We start from the raw sequence: 21,965 nt of genomic DNA, 5'->3' as shown, positions 1-21,965 counted from the left end.
TATGGAATTTTTCCTTAAATAGGATATTTATCGAGAACTTATGCCAATAATATGTAAGGTTGAGAAGGTTTGGTTACCTTTATTCTCTGTTATCATACCGAGACCGATAAACATCACTTGAAATTCAAGATGTAATTTTCATATGGGTTGTGTAAGGCAACTCCCAATTTTCAAAGGTGAATTTTAGAAAATAAGGGTTGTCTTGTACTGTATGCAGAAATATACGGTAAGGTAATTGGTCAGGTATGTAGTTAACCCTTTTACCCCCAACGCAATTTGGAACTTTCCAACCCTTAACCCCCTGGCTTTTTTTTTCAACCACATTTTGCAATATATTTTTTTAAATTGTGCTAACAGCCTTAATTTTTGTCATAGAGAGGTCAGGTGGGTCTCATTATTTTGGAAAATGCCTGAAGCTTCTCATAAAGCTATCAAAAATATGCAAAAAAAATGTAAATAGCGGTTTTTTGTAAGGACGTATCGGTACATCCATAGAGGTAAAGGGATGAGTTATGTGAAACGTACCAGTATGTCCATTGGCGGTAAAAGGGTTAAGGAAATAGCAAGGCGAAGACCCAAAGAAAATCTTAGGAAATCAAAGGGAAAAGGCTTTGATGGAGACCTTGACCAGATGAAATTCAGGTAGACAGTTCAGTAGGCTGAAGATAGTTTAGTAAACTTGTTACATGCCCTGAATTCCTAAAGGGAGAAGTCAAATTATAATGGTCCAAGTTACTTTTAAAATGGAGCTACCATGTAAAATTCTTTATAAACTGCATTTCCCTAAATTTTATTTTTCAGATTACAAAGCTTCTTAGTAATTCTGACTAGAAAAATTAATACCCTGTTTGTTCCTACACAACATACAAACCCTCGTTCTTTAATTAGGTCATTACTTCAGCGTCCACTGGAATTGGTCGTTGAACTGGATAATAAGCAGCCTTCCATCACTTGCTTTTGCTTCGACCGTTGTGGCATATGGACATACTGCAGCGCTTGCCAAAACTGTTGATATTTTCTCTCAGAGATGTGGTTGTTGATAATGTCAGGGAAACAAGAACTTCATGTTTGCCAGGGGAAGGGCGAACACTGCTCAAGCTTCATGGTGAAGCTGGCTGTAGGTCCACACTCCTGTTCTTCATGTCGGGGACATGTCTGCTCACAGGCATTCCTTTGCAACGAGTGTTGATCATGGCCTCCAGCACAAGGCGTTTGTCGGAGTCAGACTAAACAGTGCCTGAGAAGACACCTGTGAATGCTTCCACCGCAGCTATCTCTTCAGGTGGTGTCTGCTGTAGTCCCCCCCCCCCCCCCCCCCCCCCCCGTTTCCACACATGGATTGGTCTACAGGGAGTACGCCACAGGAGTCAGGAGAGTGCGGATCAACATTGACATCCTTTTCAGGCTTTATTGGTGCGATGGGAACCCCGAATGTTCACCACTGCCCTTGGGAGGCTGAAGAATCTTCTGTTGACGACAAGTTTAACGTTGGGAAAGCTTTGGCTTCCTTGGGTTTTTCAGGTAGGCCCTCCATGATTGTTTTGATGTAGGTGGTAGCCAAGGCTACCTCATCCCCAGTTCCCCCTGTTCAGGTCTGCGATCTCCATTGAGAGTACGGCCTTGTCCTTTCTCCATGCTTGGTGTCAATGACCTTCGATGTCAAGATGCCAGAGTACTTCAAATCATTCAGTCATTCAGTGGTCTGGCGCAGTGACATATTTCATAAAGTCGATAAAGTTATTAACCTTGGAGGGTTTGGAGAAGTACAAGAGCCTTGTGCTGTCTGATGGGGAAGGCGGTCACCTTCCTGATTCACCATACACGAATCCTGTGGGCTAATTAGGTCTTGAAGAGGTGGGATGCTGTGTAGGCTCTTGCTTTTAAAAACAGGTTATGCCTGAGGTGGCGTTGGCATTGAGGAACTTGTAGGTGTGGGAAGTCACGTCTCCTTCTGGAGAGTTGTGTCAAGGTGGCGAAGTCATGGAAGTCTGCTTTGCTGGACTCCCTGATTCACTGAGCTGTTGCCATCAAGAGGTTGGGCTCTTGGAAGGGAACAACAGGCAACCCTCGGGTTCAGGATCAAGGAAAGGCCCTGCACCCGCTCCAAGATCCTTTTCCGCAACACCCGTTACCTCCTCTCAAAAAGACCCTGGAAGTGCTCAGCCCACTTCTTTCAGGAGGGGCTGGTAGTGTGGTGAGGGGAGAGAGGGAAATGCTGAGATTGGTGTTCCCCTTCTGCTGCTGCCAATAGTGTGGGCTTGCTTGTCTCTCGACACTGGGTAATAAGGTAGAAACACGGGACCTAAACTTGGGTGATGAGCGCCCTCGGGCATGCTCCTTGCTACCTTTTTTGCACCAATGGCCCCCTATCTCCAGCTCCAACTGAGTTCGCGATGGAGCACCCAACATCGACGAATCAATGTTGGGGAAGAAAGTGCTCAAAATCATTCGAGATGGATCTCAAGGATTCAACATTCTAATGGTGGAAAATGTGACGGGGCCGAGACCGGTCATTGACCTCTCTCCACTGAACAAGTTTGCGCCAAACGAAGTTCAGGATAGAAACAATATGGTCTGTGCTGTCTTCCTCGAGAGAGGGAGACTTCATACTTTTGGTAGATGTGAAGGATGCATACTTTCAACTGTTCATCAGACCTCTTGAAAGTACCGCTGCTTCTCCCTCTACGGTATGATGTACCAGTTCAAGACTGTACTTCAGATTGTGTTCGGTTCCTTTGGTGTTCTTCATAGTAGCCGATTTGGCCCACCTATGAGGGAGACGTCTTCTGATTTATCTTGACAATTGAGTGATCCTGGCCTCCTCGGAGAGGCAGATCCTTCAGGATTGAGATCGGCTTCTTGCATTTTGCTACTATGGGATTATGGTAAACTGGGAGAAATTAATCTTATACCTAAGCAAAAATGGAAGTACCTGGGCACGCTGATAGATTTATCAGCACCGAGAGTCTTCCCCACAGGCGATTGCGTCAGCAAGCTTAGGGAGATTACACAATCTTTTCTGTCCAAAAACAATCATTCCAGCTCGGCAGTAGCAACATTCTCTCGGCCATCTGTCCTCAGAGAAGCTCATTCCTCACGGACGACTCCACCAGAAAACGCTTCAGTGGTGGTTGAAGGATCACTGGGTAGCCAACATGAACCTCCCATTCCATCCTTGGTGACTCAGAAGGTCCAGGATGATCTGGCCTGGTGGCTTGACAAAAATAACCTCACCTCCCAGGAAGGGTTGGGAACACAACTGAATGACCTGGTTGCCTCAGGAGTGTTGTCCAAGGAAGAGAGGCATCTGCATATGAACATTCTCAAAATGCAAGCAGCCTGCAAGTATTCCAAGACCATTTGACAAGGCATTTGGTAGTGGTGATGAACGACAGCATGACTTATAGTGGCGGACGTCAATGAGGTGACTAAGCGGAGTGGTTGGCCGTTCATGCTGTAGAGTTGTCAGCAAGATACATTCCAGGCAAGAGGAATGTGCTAGCAGACACACTCAACTGTTGGGGACAGGTTGTAGGAGCAGATTATTCTTTACTTCCTCTGGTGGCGGAAAGGAATCTTGTGGGCTCTCTGGAGATGACCTGTTTGCCTTGTGACTGAATAGAAAGCTCCACCATTTTGGACTCAAGGGTGGTATTTGAAGATGCCTTCCAACACCCCTGGAATCACCTGGAGGTTTATGCCTTTTCCCCATTAAGCCTGATTCACCTGGTAATTACCGGTATCAGTGTTGATTATGCTAGGAATCAGGGTGACCCTGGTGGCTCCAAGATGACCCCATGCTGAGTGGTATTCAGATCTGCTAGCTCTTCTTTTCGAGGTTTCGAGAGAGCTGGCCCACTTGTCTCCGTCAGCGCTGCACATGCAGAAGTACCACCAGTCTGGGTAAAGAATACAGTGTCTCTTCCAAGCAAAAGTCTTTTCAAGAGGCACTGCGCAAGAGATGTCCAAATATCTCCCGGGTTCCTCTACATATGTCTAATAGACTAAGGGGGCCATTTTCTACAATTGGTGTAGAAAGGATTAGAAAGGATTTCTCCTGTCGGAGCGTCTTAAACACAGATTCCGGATTGTCTTGTCTTCCCTCGCCAATAGAAGCGACTCTCAGTCTTGGCCATTAAAGGCAACCACTCAGCTTTGAGTATGGTCTTTCAGCTGAAGGGTAATAGACTACTCTGCTTCCTTGGAGTAGTCTTGGCTCCTGAGAAGCTTCAAGCAGTCTTGCCCACCCCGGGATCTTATGCCCCCAAAATAGGATGGGACCTTGGACCTCCTGGCTCTTGTGTGTACCCCATTCAAGCCTTTAAGGTGATTATCAGACAGGGATCTGACTCTCAATACTGTCTTTCTGCTAGTCTTAGCACCAATGAAGAGTGAGCAAGTTTCACGGTCTTTCTTCTGTAGTAACCCAGGCCCCTCATGTGTGGAACTAGGTCTCCTTCAGTTTTTTTACCGTACTTCATAGCAAAGACTTAGAATTTGTTGGTGCATGACCCCAGATTCAAGCCCTTCTCCATCCCAGAAAGTTTCCCTTTTTAGGAGCATCTTGGTATGAGGATTCTTGGACAAATCACAAAATTTCCTGGGATTCAAGGATTTCCTGTATCAGGTTATATTTGTACTATGTCTTACTGTCCATTGTCCAATACAGTTCTACCATAGTACACTTTCATATGGAAAATTTTAAAAAGTTTTTGAAGAGTAGACTAGGGTGTAAAATAATATACATATGATTGAACAAGTGATTTTTATTTAATTTTAACCTGTTAATGATATAATTTACCCAATATCCATTGCTATTTGAATATAAATTATTAAAATATATATTGTACTTGTAAGTTGTGTTGTTAATTATTAGTGTCATTGTTTTGGAAGTTAATCAGATTATACGCATACTCCACAAAAACCTAAAGATATTAATATTTCACTTGCTTTTAAATCTTTTTTTCCCTTTTTTGGCAAAACTTTCATCATGCGAAAAAGTAAGATAATCAAAACATCTTGCAAACATACAGAAGGAAATTAGTGGAGAGAATAGAGAAAGGCAGGGGGCACAGGAGTTTAAAGAAGCAAGATATAGCTTTGGTGTATTAATACCCAAAAAGAAATATTGTCTTTGTAAAAATACAGAGAAAAACTTTGAACAGATGTAGCTCAAAACTAGCTATAGCATTGAACTTTGGTATAGAACTAAGAAAGACATTATATAACTATGAAATGATGCCCTTTCATTCAATTTATGTTTTATTTTTTCTCCCTTTTCCCCTGATATATAGGGTTTATTTTTTTTTACTATAATGAAAAAAATCATTTATTGCAAAAGTTATTTATAGAAGAAAGCTTTACATTTGTTTGGAGGTCTATATTAGGTAATCACGTGTCTTATATTAAGTATCAAGGGAGGAGATAGAATTTGATAAACACTTATTTTCGAGGGTAAATTGCACTGGCTTCAAAAAACCAAAGGACAGATGAGAAAATTGTATACAGTTTGAAGATGTCCTAAGTGACCTTATTAAGTGGTATGGATGTCAAAGTCTTGTCCTTAAAAAATGTCATTGGCTGGCCAGCTCCCTTAAGCGATTTGGATGAAAAACGTTATGTGCCATCCGTTCAACAGAGTAAGACAGACTTGAATCACCTTTCAACGGAATTATGATTTCCGGTGTCACAAGACGCACCTTTTTTTTTCTTGAAAAATGCCCCCAAAAAATCATGCTGCATCTTAGCACTAAGAAAAAGTTGTATAGAGGAGTTTGACAACCTCAAACACCCCATAATGACATACAGTACAAGAACCCATATTCACCAGACATAAAATATAAGAATACAATTATCATTCGTATGTAATAAATAAATTTATTTTGATATTGCACTTCGTTTAATAAAATAGCAAGTTATTTGTTTGTTTTGGTGACGCGCCAATGCCATGTACAATACATTGAAACATCAGACGACGCAATGATGTATAAGTTGTTTATGCAGTATTTATTTATTTCCTCACATTTGTTGATATTTTGTAGTAAAGCAATACGTACTTAGATGGTGACTTTGTTGTCTGGGTTCCAAAATATAAAAAATATCTCAGCAAAGTGCAGTGTTACCAAATTATCTGGAAACTACAAGACAGAGTCATACAAACCGCAAAAAAATATTCAACCCAGTGAATTCCTAGAGAATTCCTTATTTGATCAATAATTAATTTTGTATGAAAATGTATACATGAGAAATTCTAGAAATATAATTGGAATTTTACTTCTTTACCAAAAATTTAATCAGGAACATTTGACAACACTGCTTTCATGTAAAGAAACACTTGAAAATATTTTAATGCATTAGTGGAACTACGATTAGTTTAGTGGTTTTTTATATGAATATGTAATAAAATTGGGATAGCAGGTGTACAGCTGATTAATATTTACTAAACACATTTCATAATACACCGTAAATGGGAAAATTTACTGTGCTAGACAAAAAGTCATACTGTAGAATGACCGACTAGGAATTGCTGCTATGATAGGTTGTAAAATCCTGAATATCTTTAAATTTTTTTTTTTTAGAAAAATACCTTGGCTAAATATTGTAGCGTCTTGTGACGAAATACAGTACTTTTCTTAAATTTGCACCAAACACTCTACTCTTAAAAACTGATACTGACTACTGAAATACTTGGTACAGTATTGTTACTCAATGCTTCAATAATGGGAAATACTAATATCAATTTGTAACACATGGAAAGGAAATCACTCGATTTGCCTTCCGCTAGAAATATTACTTCACCTGATGCGACATGAAGTCGACAAAGAATACCTGTGAAATATGCAAAACCTTTTTCTGTTTTTCTTGCAAGAAATAAAAGCAAATACGCACACCAAGTAAAAGTTGTATTTCTAAGAAAATATTTGTCCTATTGGTGTACAATAGTTTAATTCAGTAAATATTGATCTACTACCAGACATGAACCAAATGAAATAAAACTAGCATAAAATATGAGTAGTTGTAAGTCGGCTACCTGTACATGATACGGTACAATTCATTGTACATCCCAGGGGCTATGAACTTATCATCTTTAGGATAAAGAAAGAGGAAGTGACGGTCCTTGCTTCGCTTTCCACAGATTAAGCCTAGAACACTTCCGGGGAAGTTGCAGAACCTTGCAGTTTTAGGTCCAAATGGACTTCCAGCCTATCAAGCAGTTAGTCTCCCTAATTAAAGGACGAGGTTTTGTATGTTGCTTAGGAACAAATAAATTATAAAAGAAATTTGTATTTTCCTTAGCCATACAAACATGAGACCTTTAATATAACTTCACTCCTCTGAGTCTGGGGCCGAGGTATCAAAAGTGAGTGATAGCCCTCTGGAAAATGGGTGGGCTTCTTGCCCCGCACCCTATCCTCTCGGATAACAAGCCAGTTCAATGACCGATTCCAGCTCGCACCGAAGTATTCTCTGTATTTGAAGGACTTGGATTTGTATGGCTAACAAAAATACAAATTGCTTGTAAAAATTTCATTATCATTATTAATATTGAAGAATCCTTCATTATACTAATGGAAGTTTTGTTGAAGTTGGACAAAATTGATTTTCCCAACTTACATAAGTATAATTTTAGTTGTATTTATAGTGTTGTACTTTCCTGTCTCTTATAGCAAACCTGACCTCATAAGAAAGGTTTTTTTGATTTCTTAGATTTATTCAGATTATATTAGTTGCTTGCCATGATGCCATTGATATGTTGTAGTAATTGATTAATTCTCTTGGAATTAAAACAGCTATAGGTATATCAATGTGTATTTTGTTATCAGTGCATACCAGAATTTCTTGATAATTAATTTCTCTCCTTCACAATTTAGACACTGGTCAGCATAGGAGGGCAAGAGGAGAGCAGCTCTAGTGATAAGGCAGGAGCCTCACGTCCCTCTAGTGGAGCCAAAATCAAGCCGCAAAATGCACAGCAAGCTCATACTGATATTGCGAAGAGGCACAAGCATCCAACAAACAGGGTAATTATTGATATGTATTTCTTTCATGTATGTGTACCAATTAACCCTAATTCATTTTTAAATAGTTTTATTTATTTTTTAATATATTATAAGTAGTTTTACGTGATCATTGTCTTTGAGATTTGTTTTTAATAAGTGAAAATTAAAGGAAGTTGGAAAACTGATTTGGTTAGGTAGGAAGATGAATTCTGAGTCCTGAATTGTCTCTGCAATAAACCTTTAATTCTGCATATAGTGCACACTGTAGGCATTACTCCCATAGTGGTTTATCATGTAGTGTGTACTCCTATATTCTTAAACATTTTGTTAGCGTTAGCTAGGTAATTAATGAAATGATGAGTGTTTAGTAAGTTTTGCATAGGTGAAGAGCCTCTCAAATATTGTTGGAGATGGACACGGAAATTGTATCAGAATGTATTCCTGCTGAGTAGAACCTGTTGATATTTAGCTGAAAAACTGGTGAAGTGGATCTAAAGCCAACTTCATAGGACACACATTTCTTAGGAGGTGAGATAACCTATTTGGGCACTGCTTTGGCTTACCAGGATGAAGTACTTGGCCTGTGAAGAAACTTACGCACAAATGGCTATACAGTAGTATCAATATCCATTCCTAAATTGTAGACAAGTGTAAAGGGGAATGCTGTGTATGGTAATGATGATGCCATCAAGAGCCAATCTGATATTGTATACCTGTGCCTAAGCTGCTATCGTTCTTCATGACAAATCTTTTGGAATGTATTTCTATAAAACTTTGAGACCTGCTGAAGTATGAAAGTCTCCTTCGTAGAGGTTTTACCAAATTGAAGCCACTGTCTCTATTTCTGCCTAGACTTTTTCAATGAATTGATGTTGATAATGCCTAACCCCCCTCCATTGCCTTTAGAATGAAAACAGTAGGGTGTAAATCCTGGTGAGTTATTTGATACTGATTTTTTTCATCCACTTTTCCGTCATTGACTTTAATTACATGTCCTACAGCATGAAACCTCCCCAAGGTCTAAGCTGTATTACTCCAAGGCTAGTGGACAGGAAGTGATTAGCGAGTGTCCATGTCCGGAAAGTTGTGACAGTAATCCTATCCAGGTCTTCCTTCGTAACCCATGACACTAAGCGCCTGTCACTTGCCAAAATCTTAGGAAAATTTGTACTGTAATGCCTCACAATATGAAGTTAATTGGTTCCGTAGTGGTTTTTGTGCCATGATTTTTTGCATAGTGAGTCACCTTTTACATATAAATAGCCTAATTTGTTCTAAGCCCTACAAGAAAACCACACTAAAATTTTATAATAAGGCTAAACTCCACTAAACATAATGAAATACAACCATTTGTATTATTCAATAATAACTTAACTGTTAATAACCTGTAAAGTAAATGTATAATTAGAACAGACAGTACAACAATACAATAATAAATGTAAAATATAGTAACAAAAATGTGGAACCTAAGCTTTGGCGTGAGGTGATGTCCGAGAGCAAAGTGGCAGGACAACAGAGGTGGATGACAAACGGCAGAAAACATTAACACTCAACTTTACAAAACACATTAATAAATGGCGGAAAAAAAAAAATTGAACAACTTTACAAAACCCATTAACAAATGGCAATAAATATTAACTCTTAACTTTATGATAATCTTAAAATTAAATTTCCTTTTTTTTCTAATATTTTATTTTTTTTAACTTTACATTTTGTGGTTGGAAAAGAAGCTTGGCTGATTAGTGACAGAATTTGGAAGGGTATGTGAGAGAAAGAAGTTGAGTGTTCATGTGGGTAAGAGTAAGGTTATGAGATGTACGAGAAGGGAAGGTGGTGCGAGGTTGAATGCCATGTTAAATGGAGAGTTACTTGAGGAGGTGGATCAGTTCAAGTACTTGAGGTCTGTCTGTTGTTGCTACAAATGCTGGAGTGGAAGCAGATGTACATCAGAGAGTGAATGAAGGATGCAAAGTGTTGGGGGCAGTGAAGGGAGTGGTAAAAAATAGGGTTGGGCTTGAATGGAAAGAGAGTTCTGTATGAGAAAGTGATTCTACCAACTGTGATGTATGGATTGGAGTTGTGGGGAATTCTTCACCAATCCCCTTACAACGTGTTTCACTTAGGGCCAAGATATCCAAACTATATTTAATAAATTCTTTCTCCACTTGCTGTATCTTCTCAATCTGATTCATGGTTCTAACATTCCAATTACCATTTTTCAATTTTACTTAAGTGTTTATAAACCTAGCGATTCTTAGCACCCTGCTACGCCCGGGACTGGGGGCCATTTTGTCCTTATTGCTTTCCATAGATTGACTAAATCCATAGAGGATTCATTGGCTAAATTCATCAAAGGATAGCCAGTTATGCGCAGTCCCTATCTAGCTAAGGCAAGTGACCCCTGCCGGTCCATACTGATTCCAGTAAGATCATCTACCAGGCATCAGGAGTAAAATCCAAAAAGACATCTTGTCTATCGCCTGAAACCTAATCCGGCACCCTGCTGCCAGTGACTTCTTATCGAGAATTAGGGGACATTTCCTCCACACCTAAAGTTCTCATTACTCCACTAAGTTACTCATCCGCTTATATAACCATTGGCAAACATGGATTGCCAAGATATACATTTGTATATAAGTTATAGTTATGCATACTTCTCTTAGTTTGTGACTTTGATCTTCAAGTACACTATCATACATCTCCATTAATTTGTGGCATTTATAAGATAGTGTACTATTGTTATTTTTTTCCTTATATCATCTTATAAACCTTTGTGTAAAATTCGCAACAAAATATGTACAGTAAAACTGTATATGCTGTCACTACATTCTGAGGCTTTCCCCTCATCCAATATGGAATTCCTTTGATAATAGGCTTTGTAAAGTGAAGGATGATGTTTTTATGTGAATATTTACTTATTGTTGTACTCTATATATAAAAGACAGTACAGCAATGACTATAATATGCTGTAATAATAATAAACAGTAAAAGTCCTTTTAACTATCACCCTCGAGACTTTGCTGTTGCCAGAGAATCAAAAGGGCCATTGTATAAGGTTACCCCTTGAAAAGGCCGTATTAAAAAAAAAAAAAAACTTTCTTAGGTCTACTGCTGTAATCTCCCGTACTGTTTCAACTTCCAAATTTTCACCCCCAAAAAACGTTATTGTTCCTATACAGACACAAACCCTTTGCTCTGTACTAAGGATGTATATTTTCAGCGTGGCAATCCAGCCATAAAATATTACGCAAGGTTTCAACGACCCTCTGCTTGTTGGGTTGACAGACTGGCCACCCGCTCACACACTAATCCAGTGATGTACGTCACTTTTGTTTAAAACTCTTATATTTACCAGGCCGTAAAACTCAAGTTTCTCTATTTCGTAGGTGTTTGGTTTTTAAGGACTGTAAGTATATGGGTTTCCCCTTTCATAGAGTGGTGCTTTTGTGGTGTGTGCAGTCGACACTCTGCACAAAGGTTTCTCCCTGCAACGAGTGTCGGGAGTGGTCATCCCTCCAGTGGGATCAGTAAAGTAGGCGGCGGAAGAAGAATTCTAAAGGGATTTTCTCCCTTGCATCGCTGTCTTCAAGGTCAAAGAAATCCTGACTTCTTTCTCTGGTGCCTCGTACTCTTCCAGCCAACTATGCTCGTTCGGCTTCCTCTGGAGGACGGTCGAACAAGAGTGGTAACCAATTAACCTCCAGACGACTTGCTGGCCCAAAGGACCCCGTCGCTTCCCATAACGAGCATGGCTGCCCATCACCTGTGAGTTGTCTTGCTCTCTTGACACTTGGCATCATTTGTGACCTTTCTTGGGGCTTTCAAGTTCCCCTCAAAGGAACAGCTTTTAGAGGGGATGAAGATTAGGGCACTGCAGGAGCACACAGCAGTGCCCACAGCTGCTTCTGCAGTTGTAGATCACGACCTTCCCCAAGTTGAGGAAAGTCCCTTCCAGCTGGTCTCAAGTCCCCTTGCTGACACTTCCTCTGCCGCTTCTCTTCCACCTGAGGAGTGTTAGACGGATTCTCCCTGGGGTTACAGCCAGGTATGCTATCCCCTGGAGTGAACGCACAAGTTAGGATTGCTTAGCAGGAGAAACCCGGTGTTCCTCCACCCCATTAGGTTGGTTGCTCTTCTTGCCAGTGTAAGAGAGCTTCTTCGCTTGAATGGTCCTCCCCTCCAGTACTTTGTAAGCCAGTGTGTGATGCTTCACTACCTAGCTCTAGTTTGTTGAAGCTAAGTTCTTTGGAGCATCCTGGTGATTGTGACTGCTGGCTCCCTGTATTCACAGCCTCTTTTCACTGTGCCGTTAAGGCACCATTAGTCGTGAGGGCTAGACCCTTCGGGGTCTACCCCCTTGAGGGAAGCACCGGCTTGATCTGTTGTTCACGAGGGTCCAGGGTTCGAGTCCCTGTTCAGGCGCCAAATTTATGTGGCGGGATGTAAACAAAAACAAACCCCCACAACTTTGATCACTCTTACTTTCAAATATCCCACAATACAAACTTTCCCCTTACTTTACTTCAAACTGGATGATTCCACGAAGGGAAAACAAACAAAACATAACCTTTAAACTATATTAAACGCAACCAAAACAAAACACTTCATTAAACAGACTTAACCCAAACAGATAAAAAAATAACAGACTTATATTTAAATAATATAACGGTGTGTGTGGTACACAAAACTCACCAATAATCAGAAAACTTTACGAACCCAACACCAATAGTTCACACATTACCGAAAACACTTACTGTACTTCCCACACAGTACCGAAAATATTTAACACTAAAACAAATCACGTAACATTAAACCAGAAACAATAATCATATCTACTACCAACATGAGCGAAAATGCTAAAATATTCAATATGTAAGTTTGTGTGGTAACCGTCGTCCACATACGGGTAACTCCTAGTTCACTGCCACAACTTCTTGGCAAGAGTATTAGCCTACAGCCAATTTCACAGCGCAATCGCTTAACTATAGTATTATATCATCTCCATGTCCAGGCCAAACCAGTGTCGTCATCATCATCATCATCCAGGACAAATACATGGGCAGTCTATCCAAATCCTTATCTGATTTAACATACGGGGTCGTCATCAATCTATTAAATGTGCGGCAGGCAACCAACAGGCCACAGACAAACAAAAACTCCAAAGGAGTTTAAAAGAGTCTAAGGAGGAATTTCGGCCTGCAATAAAAAAGAAAAAACGCTTACGAAAACTCCTAACTAACTTAACTATCGCACTATAATCAAAGATAAATAAATAACTTTCTATCTTTCATGATCGCCGCCTAACAAAAATAAATAAAAACAGTACTTACTCCGATACAAGAAAAATCACTTATAGCCGACAGTCAATGAACAAAAAAAAACACAACCGACTCCTGCTACAGTCAAATAGAAAATCCTTTCGCCCAAGACATTCATTACCGCCCTAACCTAGCTTAAAATGTAAACAAACAACCTCAAATATACCGACAGTCTTTCCCACTACAAACAATCATTCGCTAACTCCCACTTGTTCTTTGGCGCGCACCGCGGACACACGCACACACAAACACATACACACTCTCTCTCTCTCTCTCTCTCTCTCTCTCTCTCTCTCTCTCCGCAAAACTAAAGCAAATGAATCTCTCTCTCTCTCTCTCTCTCTCTCCTCTCTCTCTCTCTCTCTCTCTCTCTCTCTCTCTCTCTCTCTCTCTCTCTCTCTCTCTCTCTCTCTCTCTCTCTCTCTCTCTCTCTCTCTCTCTCTCTCTCTCTCTCTCTCTCTCTCTCTCTCTCTCTCTCTCTCTCTCTCTCTCTCTCTCTCTCTCTCTCTCTCTCTCTCTCTCTCTCTCTCTCACTAATTGGTAGAGGCTCAAGTATTAAATTCCCACTTGTATTACCACAAAACAAGAGTTTGCCTTAGCCTGTCCTTCATTGGGAATGCCTTCCCATCTTGTGCCATATTGGTCCTGTTTGGCATTACAGTATCCCAATGAAATACTTGGGAATAAAATTCTCACCCTCTACAAATTCCCCAAGTTCAATAACAAATCCAGCAACTGCTTGCATCTTTGTCAGAATTTGCAGCTTCTCCATACTTCACCACCTATATCAAACTGTAAACACTTCGGTATCTTTGCACGTTCCTACCATATCTTATTAAAGATCTGTATGCAAAAGACGATTTAAGGATACAAATAGCTCTCTCTCTATATGTGCTTAACACATTTTAATTCCAAAATAGGATACTTGAAGTCAACTTCTAGATACAGCACTGGGTAGAAAATTAAACATATTTATTTCATTTAATATGACACTTCCTGTATTGGTTAACATAGTTACACTGTTAGACTTCTACTTAATAATAATTGTTAGAGCATTGTAAGCACTCTTCTTTGTATTTTGACATTTTATGAAAAACTTACGTATTAACAACACTGGTTTTCTTTTTAAAGTGTTATCGTTGTACAGATGTTTCAATTTCTTTCATTCTTTCAGGAGCCAAAAGTCAAACAAGAATCCAAGGTTTCTGATCAGTTTTCTGCATTATTTGGTGAGCCTATTAAGAAAATTGCAGATCAGAGAAAAGTCAGTAAAGAAAAACCAAAGAGAAAGACAAAGAAAAAGATAAATCCCTTGAAAAGCACAAAGAAAAGACACAGGTAGCAAAATCCAGTGATAAGCAAAAGCCAAAGGAAAAGCCAAAAAGTGAAAAAGTCTCATCATCTTCCAGCACATCTGTCACTCAGTCAAGTAATACTGAAACAAAGGATGAGAAAAAAGATAAGAGCAAAGATAGGAGTCACAAGGATAGGCACAAGAAAGATAGAGACAAAGATAGAGAAAAGCACAAGAAAGACCGAGACCGTGATAAGGATAGCAAAAAACACAGAGAGAAAGAATCCTCGAAGAAACCCTTGTCCCCACCCTCCTGTAAAACCTTCTTTGTCTCCAGCTCCAGTGCCATCAAAACGATTACTGTCACCATCCTCCAAGCAGTCTGCATCCCCTGCTTCAAAGAGATCATTATCTCCTGCAACCAGTATAAAGTCCGATTCAAGTTCCAAACGTAAAAAGTATGATCATGAGATTAGCAAGACCATTGAAAAAACTGTGGAAGAACCTAAAGAAAAGAAAGAGAAAAAGAAAGATAAAAAAGAGAAGCGGCGAGATAAGGAGCCTCCAAGTGTAGAGCCTGAAAGAGAAAAGCCTGTTGAGAAGTTAGTATCTAAATCTGAAGTTAGTGCAAAGATGTCAGCGCCAGTTATTGTAAAGGAAGAGAGAGTTGCTCCACTTCCAAAGGTCGAAGAAAAACCAGTCATTAAAGAGCCAAGTAAAAAGGAGTCAAAATCAAAGAAAGTCCCAATTAAGGAAGTTATCAAAGAAGAACTAGTGCCAACTCCCATCATTAAAGAAAAAAAGAAAGAAAAGCCCATCGTAAAAGTTTCCCCACCTGCACCTGTGTCTAGGTCAAGGTCATCATCGAAGTCCTCATCAAGCAGTGCTTCACCCTCTCCTAGTATTTCTAGGTCTCCTTCCCCAGAATGTTCACATTCATCAAAATCTTCAAGATCAAGAAGCCCTCCATCAAATGCATCTGCTGATCGTGATTCACGTTCTAGGTCAAGGTCACAATCGCTTGTAAGATCTAAATCTCGTTCACGCTCTCGTTCACGATCTAGTTCAGGATCTATCGTGTCTAGAACTCCATCTGCGCCGGGGTCAAAATCTCATTCCCCATCAAGATCAGTCTCTCGCTCAAGGTCTAGATCTAGGTCAAGATCAAGGTCTAGATCAAGATCCAGGTCACAGTCTAGGTCAAGATCCAGGTCACGGTCAAGGTCTAGATCAAGATCCAGGTCTAGATCAAGATCCAGGTCAAGGTCAAGGTCTAGATCAAGGTCTAGGTCCAGGTCACGCTCTCAGTCCAGGTCAAGATCTCAGTCAAGATCAAGATCAAGATCAAGATCAAGAACAGGTAGCAGATCTGTATCAAGTTCACCAGGAAGATCAAAATCAAGGTCTCTTTCAGGGTCACCCACAAGATCAACAAGTAGCATGTCAACTGTGAGCTCACCTTCCCGTATTTCAGTAGGAGAAAGTCTTCCCCAAGCTCCTGTATCGAGAGGGGTAGCTGTAGTAGGAAGACCTGTAAAGCCAGGCGTTGGCTTGGGGGAAAAAAACAAGAATCCTTTGAGTGCACTGATGGAAGATGTTAGTAGTTCTGATAGTGAGTGTGAAGAAAGAATAGCTCCTCCTGAAAAGAGTCCAGCAAAACCTCCTTTGAAGTCACCATCAGAAACTTTGGCCCGGCCTGTCCATACTCCTACTGGACAGCAAGCAGCCTCAACCACTCCCAGGCAAATGAAAAAGGAGCCTAATTTATCCAGTGATGATGAAGATATTCCTCCTGTGCGTGAAAATGGAAAGAACCCAGCAAAGAGAGAAGCCCAAGGAAGGAAGGCTCAACCAAGGGAAAAGAAAAGACGTCGAACTGCCTCAGAAACTCTTCCTCTTTCTAACAAAATGAGCGTGCCTGTGGCAGAACCACCAAAACCTATCAAAGAAGAAGTGAAATCTGAAATTATAAAAGTCAAGCAAGAAGTTAATAGTCCAAATATATCAGTAGAATATTTTCAAGAATTATCTGAACTACAGCAGAAGATCTCAAATTCTGTAAATTCAAGTGATCGTCAAAAAATTCAGCAAGTGGTAGACATTATTGCTGAGAATAGTAACTTCAATTTAACTACTGCACATTTAAGTTTTGATCTTTACAGTTTAGATGCTCAAGTAATCAGGCAGCTTCAAGGGTGCTTTTCATAGTTGGTCAAGAGTTTGATTATGTTGAGGTGTTTAAATTAATATCTATCATCATTGTAATGACTATACAGGTGGAGTTGGATAAAGGATTTTATGCATTGTCTGCATAATAAAAAAAAAATTCTTAAGTTAGTTTCTCCAACTCTGATCCCATGAAATAAAATTATTTTATGAACTAGTAATCAGGATAATTTTGATTTCATGAAATATAATCCTGTTAATGAACAGATAATCAAGATAATTTTGGAGAGAATATGTATTTGGTTTTAAAACTTATTACTTAATCAGTGTAAGCTTCACCAAATTTCTACTTTTTGTTATAGATAGTATACAAATCACTTAATATAATCTTTACTCCATTCATTTTGATAATTATTGAAATCATTACTTGAGGTGAAACTATGGGGGGGGGGGGATTTCATTTGAAATTTGAAAATTTTAGAAAACATTCCTCAAGATGAACACCTTTTGAAAGTTATTAAAATAGTTATGTCATGCTTTATGGTCAAGGTTCAGCATCTTAATTTTGATGAGGAAAGGTAGATAATAGTTTAATGTGTTGCATATGTGTATGTGTTAAGTGATTGTTCCTGATATTGTGCTTTTTATTCCTGGTTGGTAAATAACATTAATTTATTGCATAACTTGAAAGATTCAGATGTATTTCTTTTATAAATCCAAGAAGTACATGCATAGAAAGTACACAAATAATGAAAGAGGGAAAACTTTATTTGGAGAAGCATGTCACTCACGGGGTAGTTTATGGTCCCCTTGAAGTTTTGCATAAGTGAAAAACATTTAGAAGTAGCCGACAGCTAATTTTGCAGGCATTGCTGAAAAACTAATGGGCATTATGTTGTGACCCATTAACTGTAGATAAAGGTGAATTAAATCAATTACATTTCTAATTAATTTTACAATTTAATGTAGAAATACAAATTGAATTATGCTTCAAGTACTTTCAGTATGTAAAAAATGTGGAACTCGGTATGTTAACTGTCATGTACAAATAATTATAGGAATAACATTATCATAGTAAAAATAATTCTCAATTTCATCTCACTAGAATAATTTCATGTAGTACATACAATTTTTGTAATATTTCTCTTACAATATTCTGTCAGATATTTATTATATTTATTTATTTTGTTCTACCTAGTTTGTTTTTAGGAGAATTTTACTGCTCTTTTATGTATTTAGGAATCTGATCTAATATTAACTTTTTTATATGAACTTCCTTTAGTGAATGGATAAAATTGTTGCACTGTGAACAACTGGACTCCTTGTCATTAATAATTTCATATTCAAAGGTTAATATATTCATGCCAGAACAATGGTACGTTATCAACTCATTGGAAGGGTATATAAAGAATTTAAACGATAATGAAATGAATTTCGCACATCAAAGGCACAAAATTTTACATTTCTATAGTCACATACAAGTCATGTCATACAATTATGGTAATTGCATTTAGTGAACAAAATCATACTGAATATTTAATCCATTTAAAGCGAATCTTTAATTCTGATTTTCCCTAAGTATTACAGTATATGCACTTTTACATTTTATCCAGTCATATTTCAGGGTATTTAGAATTTGCCTGAGCCAATGGTTCTATTGAGTAGCTTGGTATCGAATGCATACATAAGAATAGTTTTCTCTGGTTTTGTTGACAGGAAATCTATTGAAGGTAAACTGTGCCTTTATAGCTATGATATTCTCTGCATTGCCAGGTTCTCGCTGACAGACAGCTTCCTCTTACAAATTAGAACTAGATACATAAGATTATGCAACCTGCTCAGTTAGCTGTGTGCTAAGATGTGCAAGTTGATTACAAATGTTAACTGCAAGCTGTGTTGTGTTGGAAATGACAGGGTAATCTGTATCTATAGTCTCCTTAATTTGTTGGAAATCATTTTAAAGAATAAATTGTTCTATGTGTACACCATACAGTATTTTATGTAGTTGTCAGAAGGAGAGAGACTGTATTTTTAATGGAGGTTTGTAATGGCCATGATACTAAGTTGTATTTTTAATGTTCAGTCTTTGAAATGGTAAGTTTACTGCAAGGTATCAAGGAATTTCATTATTTAATGCATGTTTGTTCTTTATTTAATTTTGCATAACTTGTTACTTATGAAGTTTTATCAGTTAAAGTCACTAATAATGTATAGTTCTGGTTTCATTGAAGAGTAAAATTTAGTAGGAATAGGTGTCATGTTCTATTGTAGAAAATATTTGTGTTGCCTCGTATATTAGTCTCCACTGTCACCCTGTGTAAATCACATTTGTGAAGCATTAACTTAAATTTTTATGGAAAGGAGTACAATGAGATAAGCAATACTTAATTTCAACTGTCTCTAAATGAAGATCTTTTTTTATTTGTAATTATTAAAATAGTAAGAGTCCCTACTTTTATTTCTTAGTATAGTCAAAGGTCTTCTGTACATGCTACCTTATGTATACTTTATAAAATGTATAATTTGGTATTTTTGTCATTTAATGCCTAAAACGGCTTGTGGAAGTGTCTTGAAATAGACCCTGTCATCTCATTAAATATGCATTTGTGTCTTTAGGTTTGTGCAACATTTGTAACATTATACTTAATACTTAAAAGTATTTAATAATGGTGTGCTGTAATAGGTTCTTAAATCAATATACCAAGCTAATTATATGTAAGGGAGAGTGGTTTCTTTAGACTGTTTTTGGATGCAGATTATTTTTTATATATATGTATATATAAATAAAGAAAGAAGTATCTACCCTATTTAGTCATTATTAAAAGTTAACAACTTTTTAACTTCAGACGTTCTTGTGGAAGGAAGAATTGTTTATAATGATTAAATACCAAATATATTTCCTTGTTAAATTAATTATATTTTTTTTTGACTACTTTGGGCATATTGTTTGTGATTCCCAATAATTTTTAATAATATAGCATGTTCCTGTGGTGGTTCTCTTGTCTTGTAGTAAAAATAATTTCCTCATTTAATTTTCCGAATCTCGTACTATCACTAGCATGTGCTGCAGTTTCCATAACTTGGCTGAAACAAAGACTTGAAATAACACAGTACTGTATCGTTATTTCATATGTAGGAAGACACAGAAGGATTTTTTACACTTGCATTTGAATGGTTTGCCATCAAAATGTAAAATTATTTTGTACAAGGTTTGTTTTCCCTATTTATTTGTTCTACAACTTTTGTGATTTGTTTGGTTTGTGATTCTCTGCACTGCAGCTGTTTATTTCATATTTACTGTTCATTTTCACTGTTGAACATATTGGTTGTTTGAAAATGTAATGGTGTGAATAAGGAGTATGATGTTTCCATTTGTTTGTAGTTTTTTTCATAGTGTCTTTGGCAATTTCTACTCCATTGTACATTTTGTAAATTATGTAGGTCATAAGTATTTCTTCATCGTTATGTATTTTTATTCTCAGTGGAGTCATTATTTGTATGTGCAGAAGAGTGTATGGAAACATGTTTGTTTATATACAAAATATTGTATTGTATGTCTGAATAAAATGTATTTTTGCATTTTAATAATGTATTGTATTTCATGTTTATTTCTTTCTTTTTACCAGGTTTGCAATGATCATAAAAAGGTTGAAACATAGTACTGTACATGTAAATAATGTTTAATATTTTCCATGAGTTTTTAGATGACTATCAGACTTTATTGAAGAAATATTGAATGGTTGATCAAATGATCATTTCAGCCTACTTAGCAACAATAAATAAGTAAAGCCATTGTCGGAGGGAACTGGATTTGTTTTTTCTTGTAAGCCAAATGCAAGATAAATCCTTGACATACAGTAAACCTTTGAAATATTACGGCAAGTAGTCGTCGTTAAATTCACACAAACGGATTTGTCAAAGGAAAAATGATATTTTAATTATAAAATAAATTTTTGAATATACTTACCCGGTGAATATATATAGCTGCAACTCTGTTGCTCGACAGACAAAAAACTGTAAAAAAAACTCGCCAGCGATCGCTATACAGGTTGCGGGTGTGCCCATCAGCGCCAACTGTCGGCCAGATACCATACTCGATGTAAACAAAGACTCAGTTTCTTCTCATCCCACTGCGTCTCTATTGGGGAGGAAGGGAGGGTCGTTTAATTTATATATTCACCGGGTAGGTATATTCAAAAATTTATTTTATAATTAAAATATCATTTTTAAATATTTAACTTAGCTGGTGAATATATATAGCCGATTCACACCCAGGGTGGTGGGTAGAGACCAGTTAAATATGTTTACATCGTATAAGCTAAGAGTTTTTATTTCATTTTATAAGTTATCAATATATAACAAAAACAAAATAAATAGGTACCTGGTAAGGAAGTCGACTTAGACGATTACTCTGCCTTGTAAGTACGTCTTCCTTACGGAGCCTCGCGATCCTCTTAGGATGCTGACAGACCCCTAGGAGCTGAAGTATCAAGGGCTGCAACCTATACAACAGGACCTCATCAAACCCCTAATCTGGGCGCTCTCAAGAAATGACTTTGACCACCCGCCAAATCAACCAGGATGCGAAAGGCTTCTTAGCCTTCCGGACAACCCATAAAAAACAACATTAAAAACATTTCAAGAGACAGATTAAAAGGATATGGAATTAGGGAATTGTAGTGGTTGAGCCCTCGCTGCTACGAATGGTCCCAGTGTGTAGCAGTTCTCGTAAAGAGACTGGACATCTTTCAAGTAAAATGACGCGAACACTGACTTGCTTCTCCAATAGGTTGCGTCCATTATACTTTGCAGAGATCTATTTTGCTTAAAGGCCACAGAAGTTGCTACAGCTCTAACTTCGTGCGTCTTCACCTTAAGCAAAGCTCGGTCTTCCTCACTCAGATGTGAATGAGCTTCTCGTATTAACAATCTGATAAAGTATGACAAAATATTCTTTGACATAGGCAAGGATGGTTTCTTAACTGAACACCATAAAGCTTCAGATTGGCCTCGTAAAGGTTTAGTACGATCTAAATAGAACTTAAGAGCTCTAACAGGGCATAAGACTCTTTCTAGTTCATTGCCTACGATCTACGATAAGCTGGGAATATCGAAAGATTTAGGCCAAGGCCGAGAAGGTAGCTCATTTTTGGCTAGAAAACCAAGTTGCAGCGAACAAGTAGCTTT

The 21,965-nt window shown here is 38.1% G+C and overlaps 1 protein-coding gene across 1 annotated transcript in view; it reads left to right on the top strand.

Annotated features, from left to right (window-relative positions):
- Nucleotides 1-20,375, top strand: part of LOC137646009 (micronuclear linker histone polyprotein-like) — a 112,495-nt gene extending 92,120 nt beyond the window's left edge. The window contains 4 exon segments of the mRNA XM_068379140.1: nt 7,872-8,021; nt 14,493-14,595; nt 14,598-14,910; nt 14,972-20,375. Coding sequence (XP_068235241.1) covers nt 7,872-8,021; nt 14,493-14,595; nt 14,598-14,910; nt 14,972-16,820 — 2,415 coding nt within the window. The 3' untranslated portion in view covers nt 16,821-20,375.
- Nucleotides 20,376-21,965: the final 1,590 nt, after the last annotated feature.

Source organism: Palaemon carinicauda, chromosome 8, assembly GCF_036898095.1.
Source record: "Palaemon carinicauda isolate YSFRI2023 chromosome 8, ASM3689809v2, whole genome shotgun sequence".
NCBI lineage: Eukaryota > Metazoa > Arthropoda > Malacostraca > Decapoda > Palaemonidae > Palaemon > Palaemon carinicauda.
This window is presented reverse-complemented; position numbering and strand designations above follow the sequence as displayed.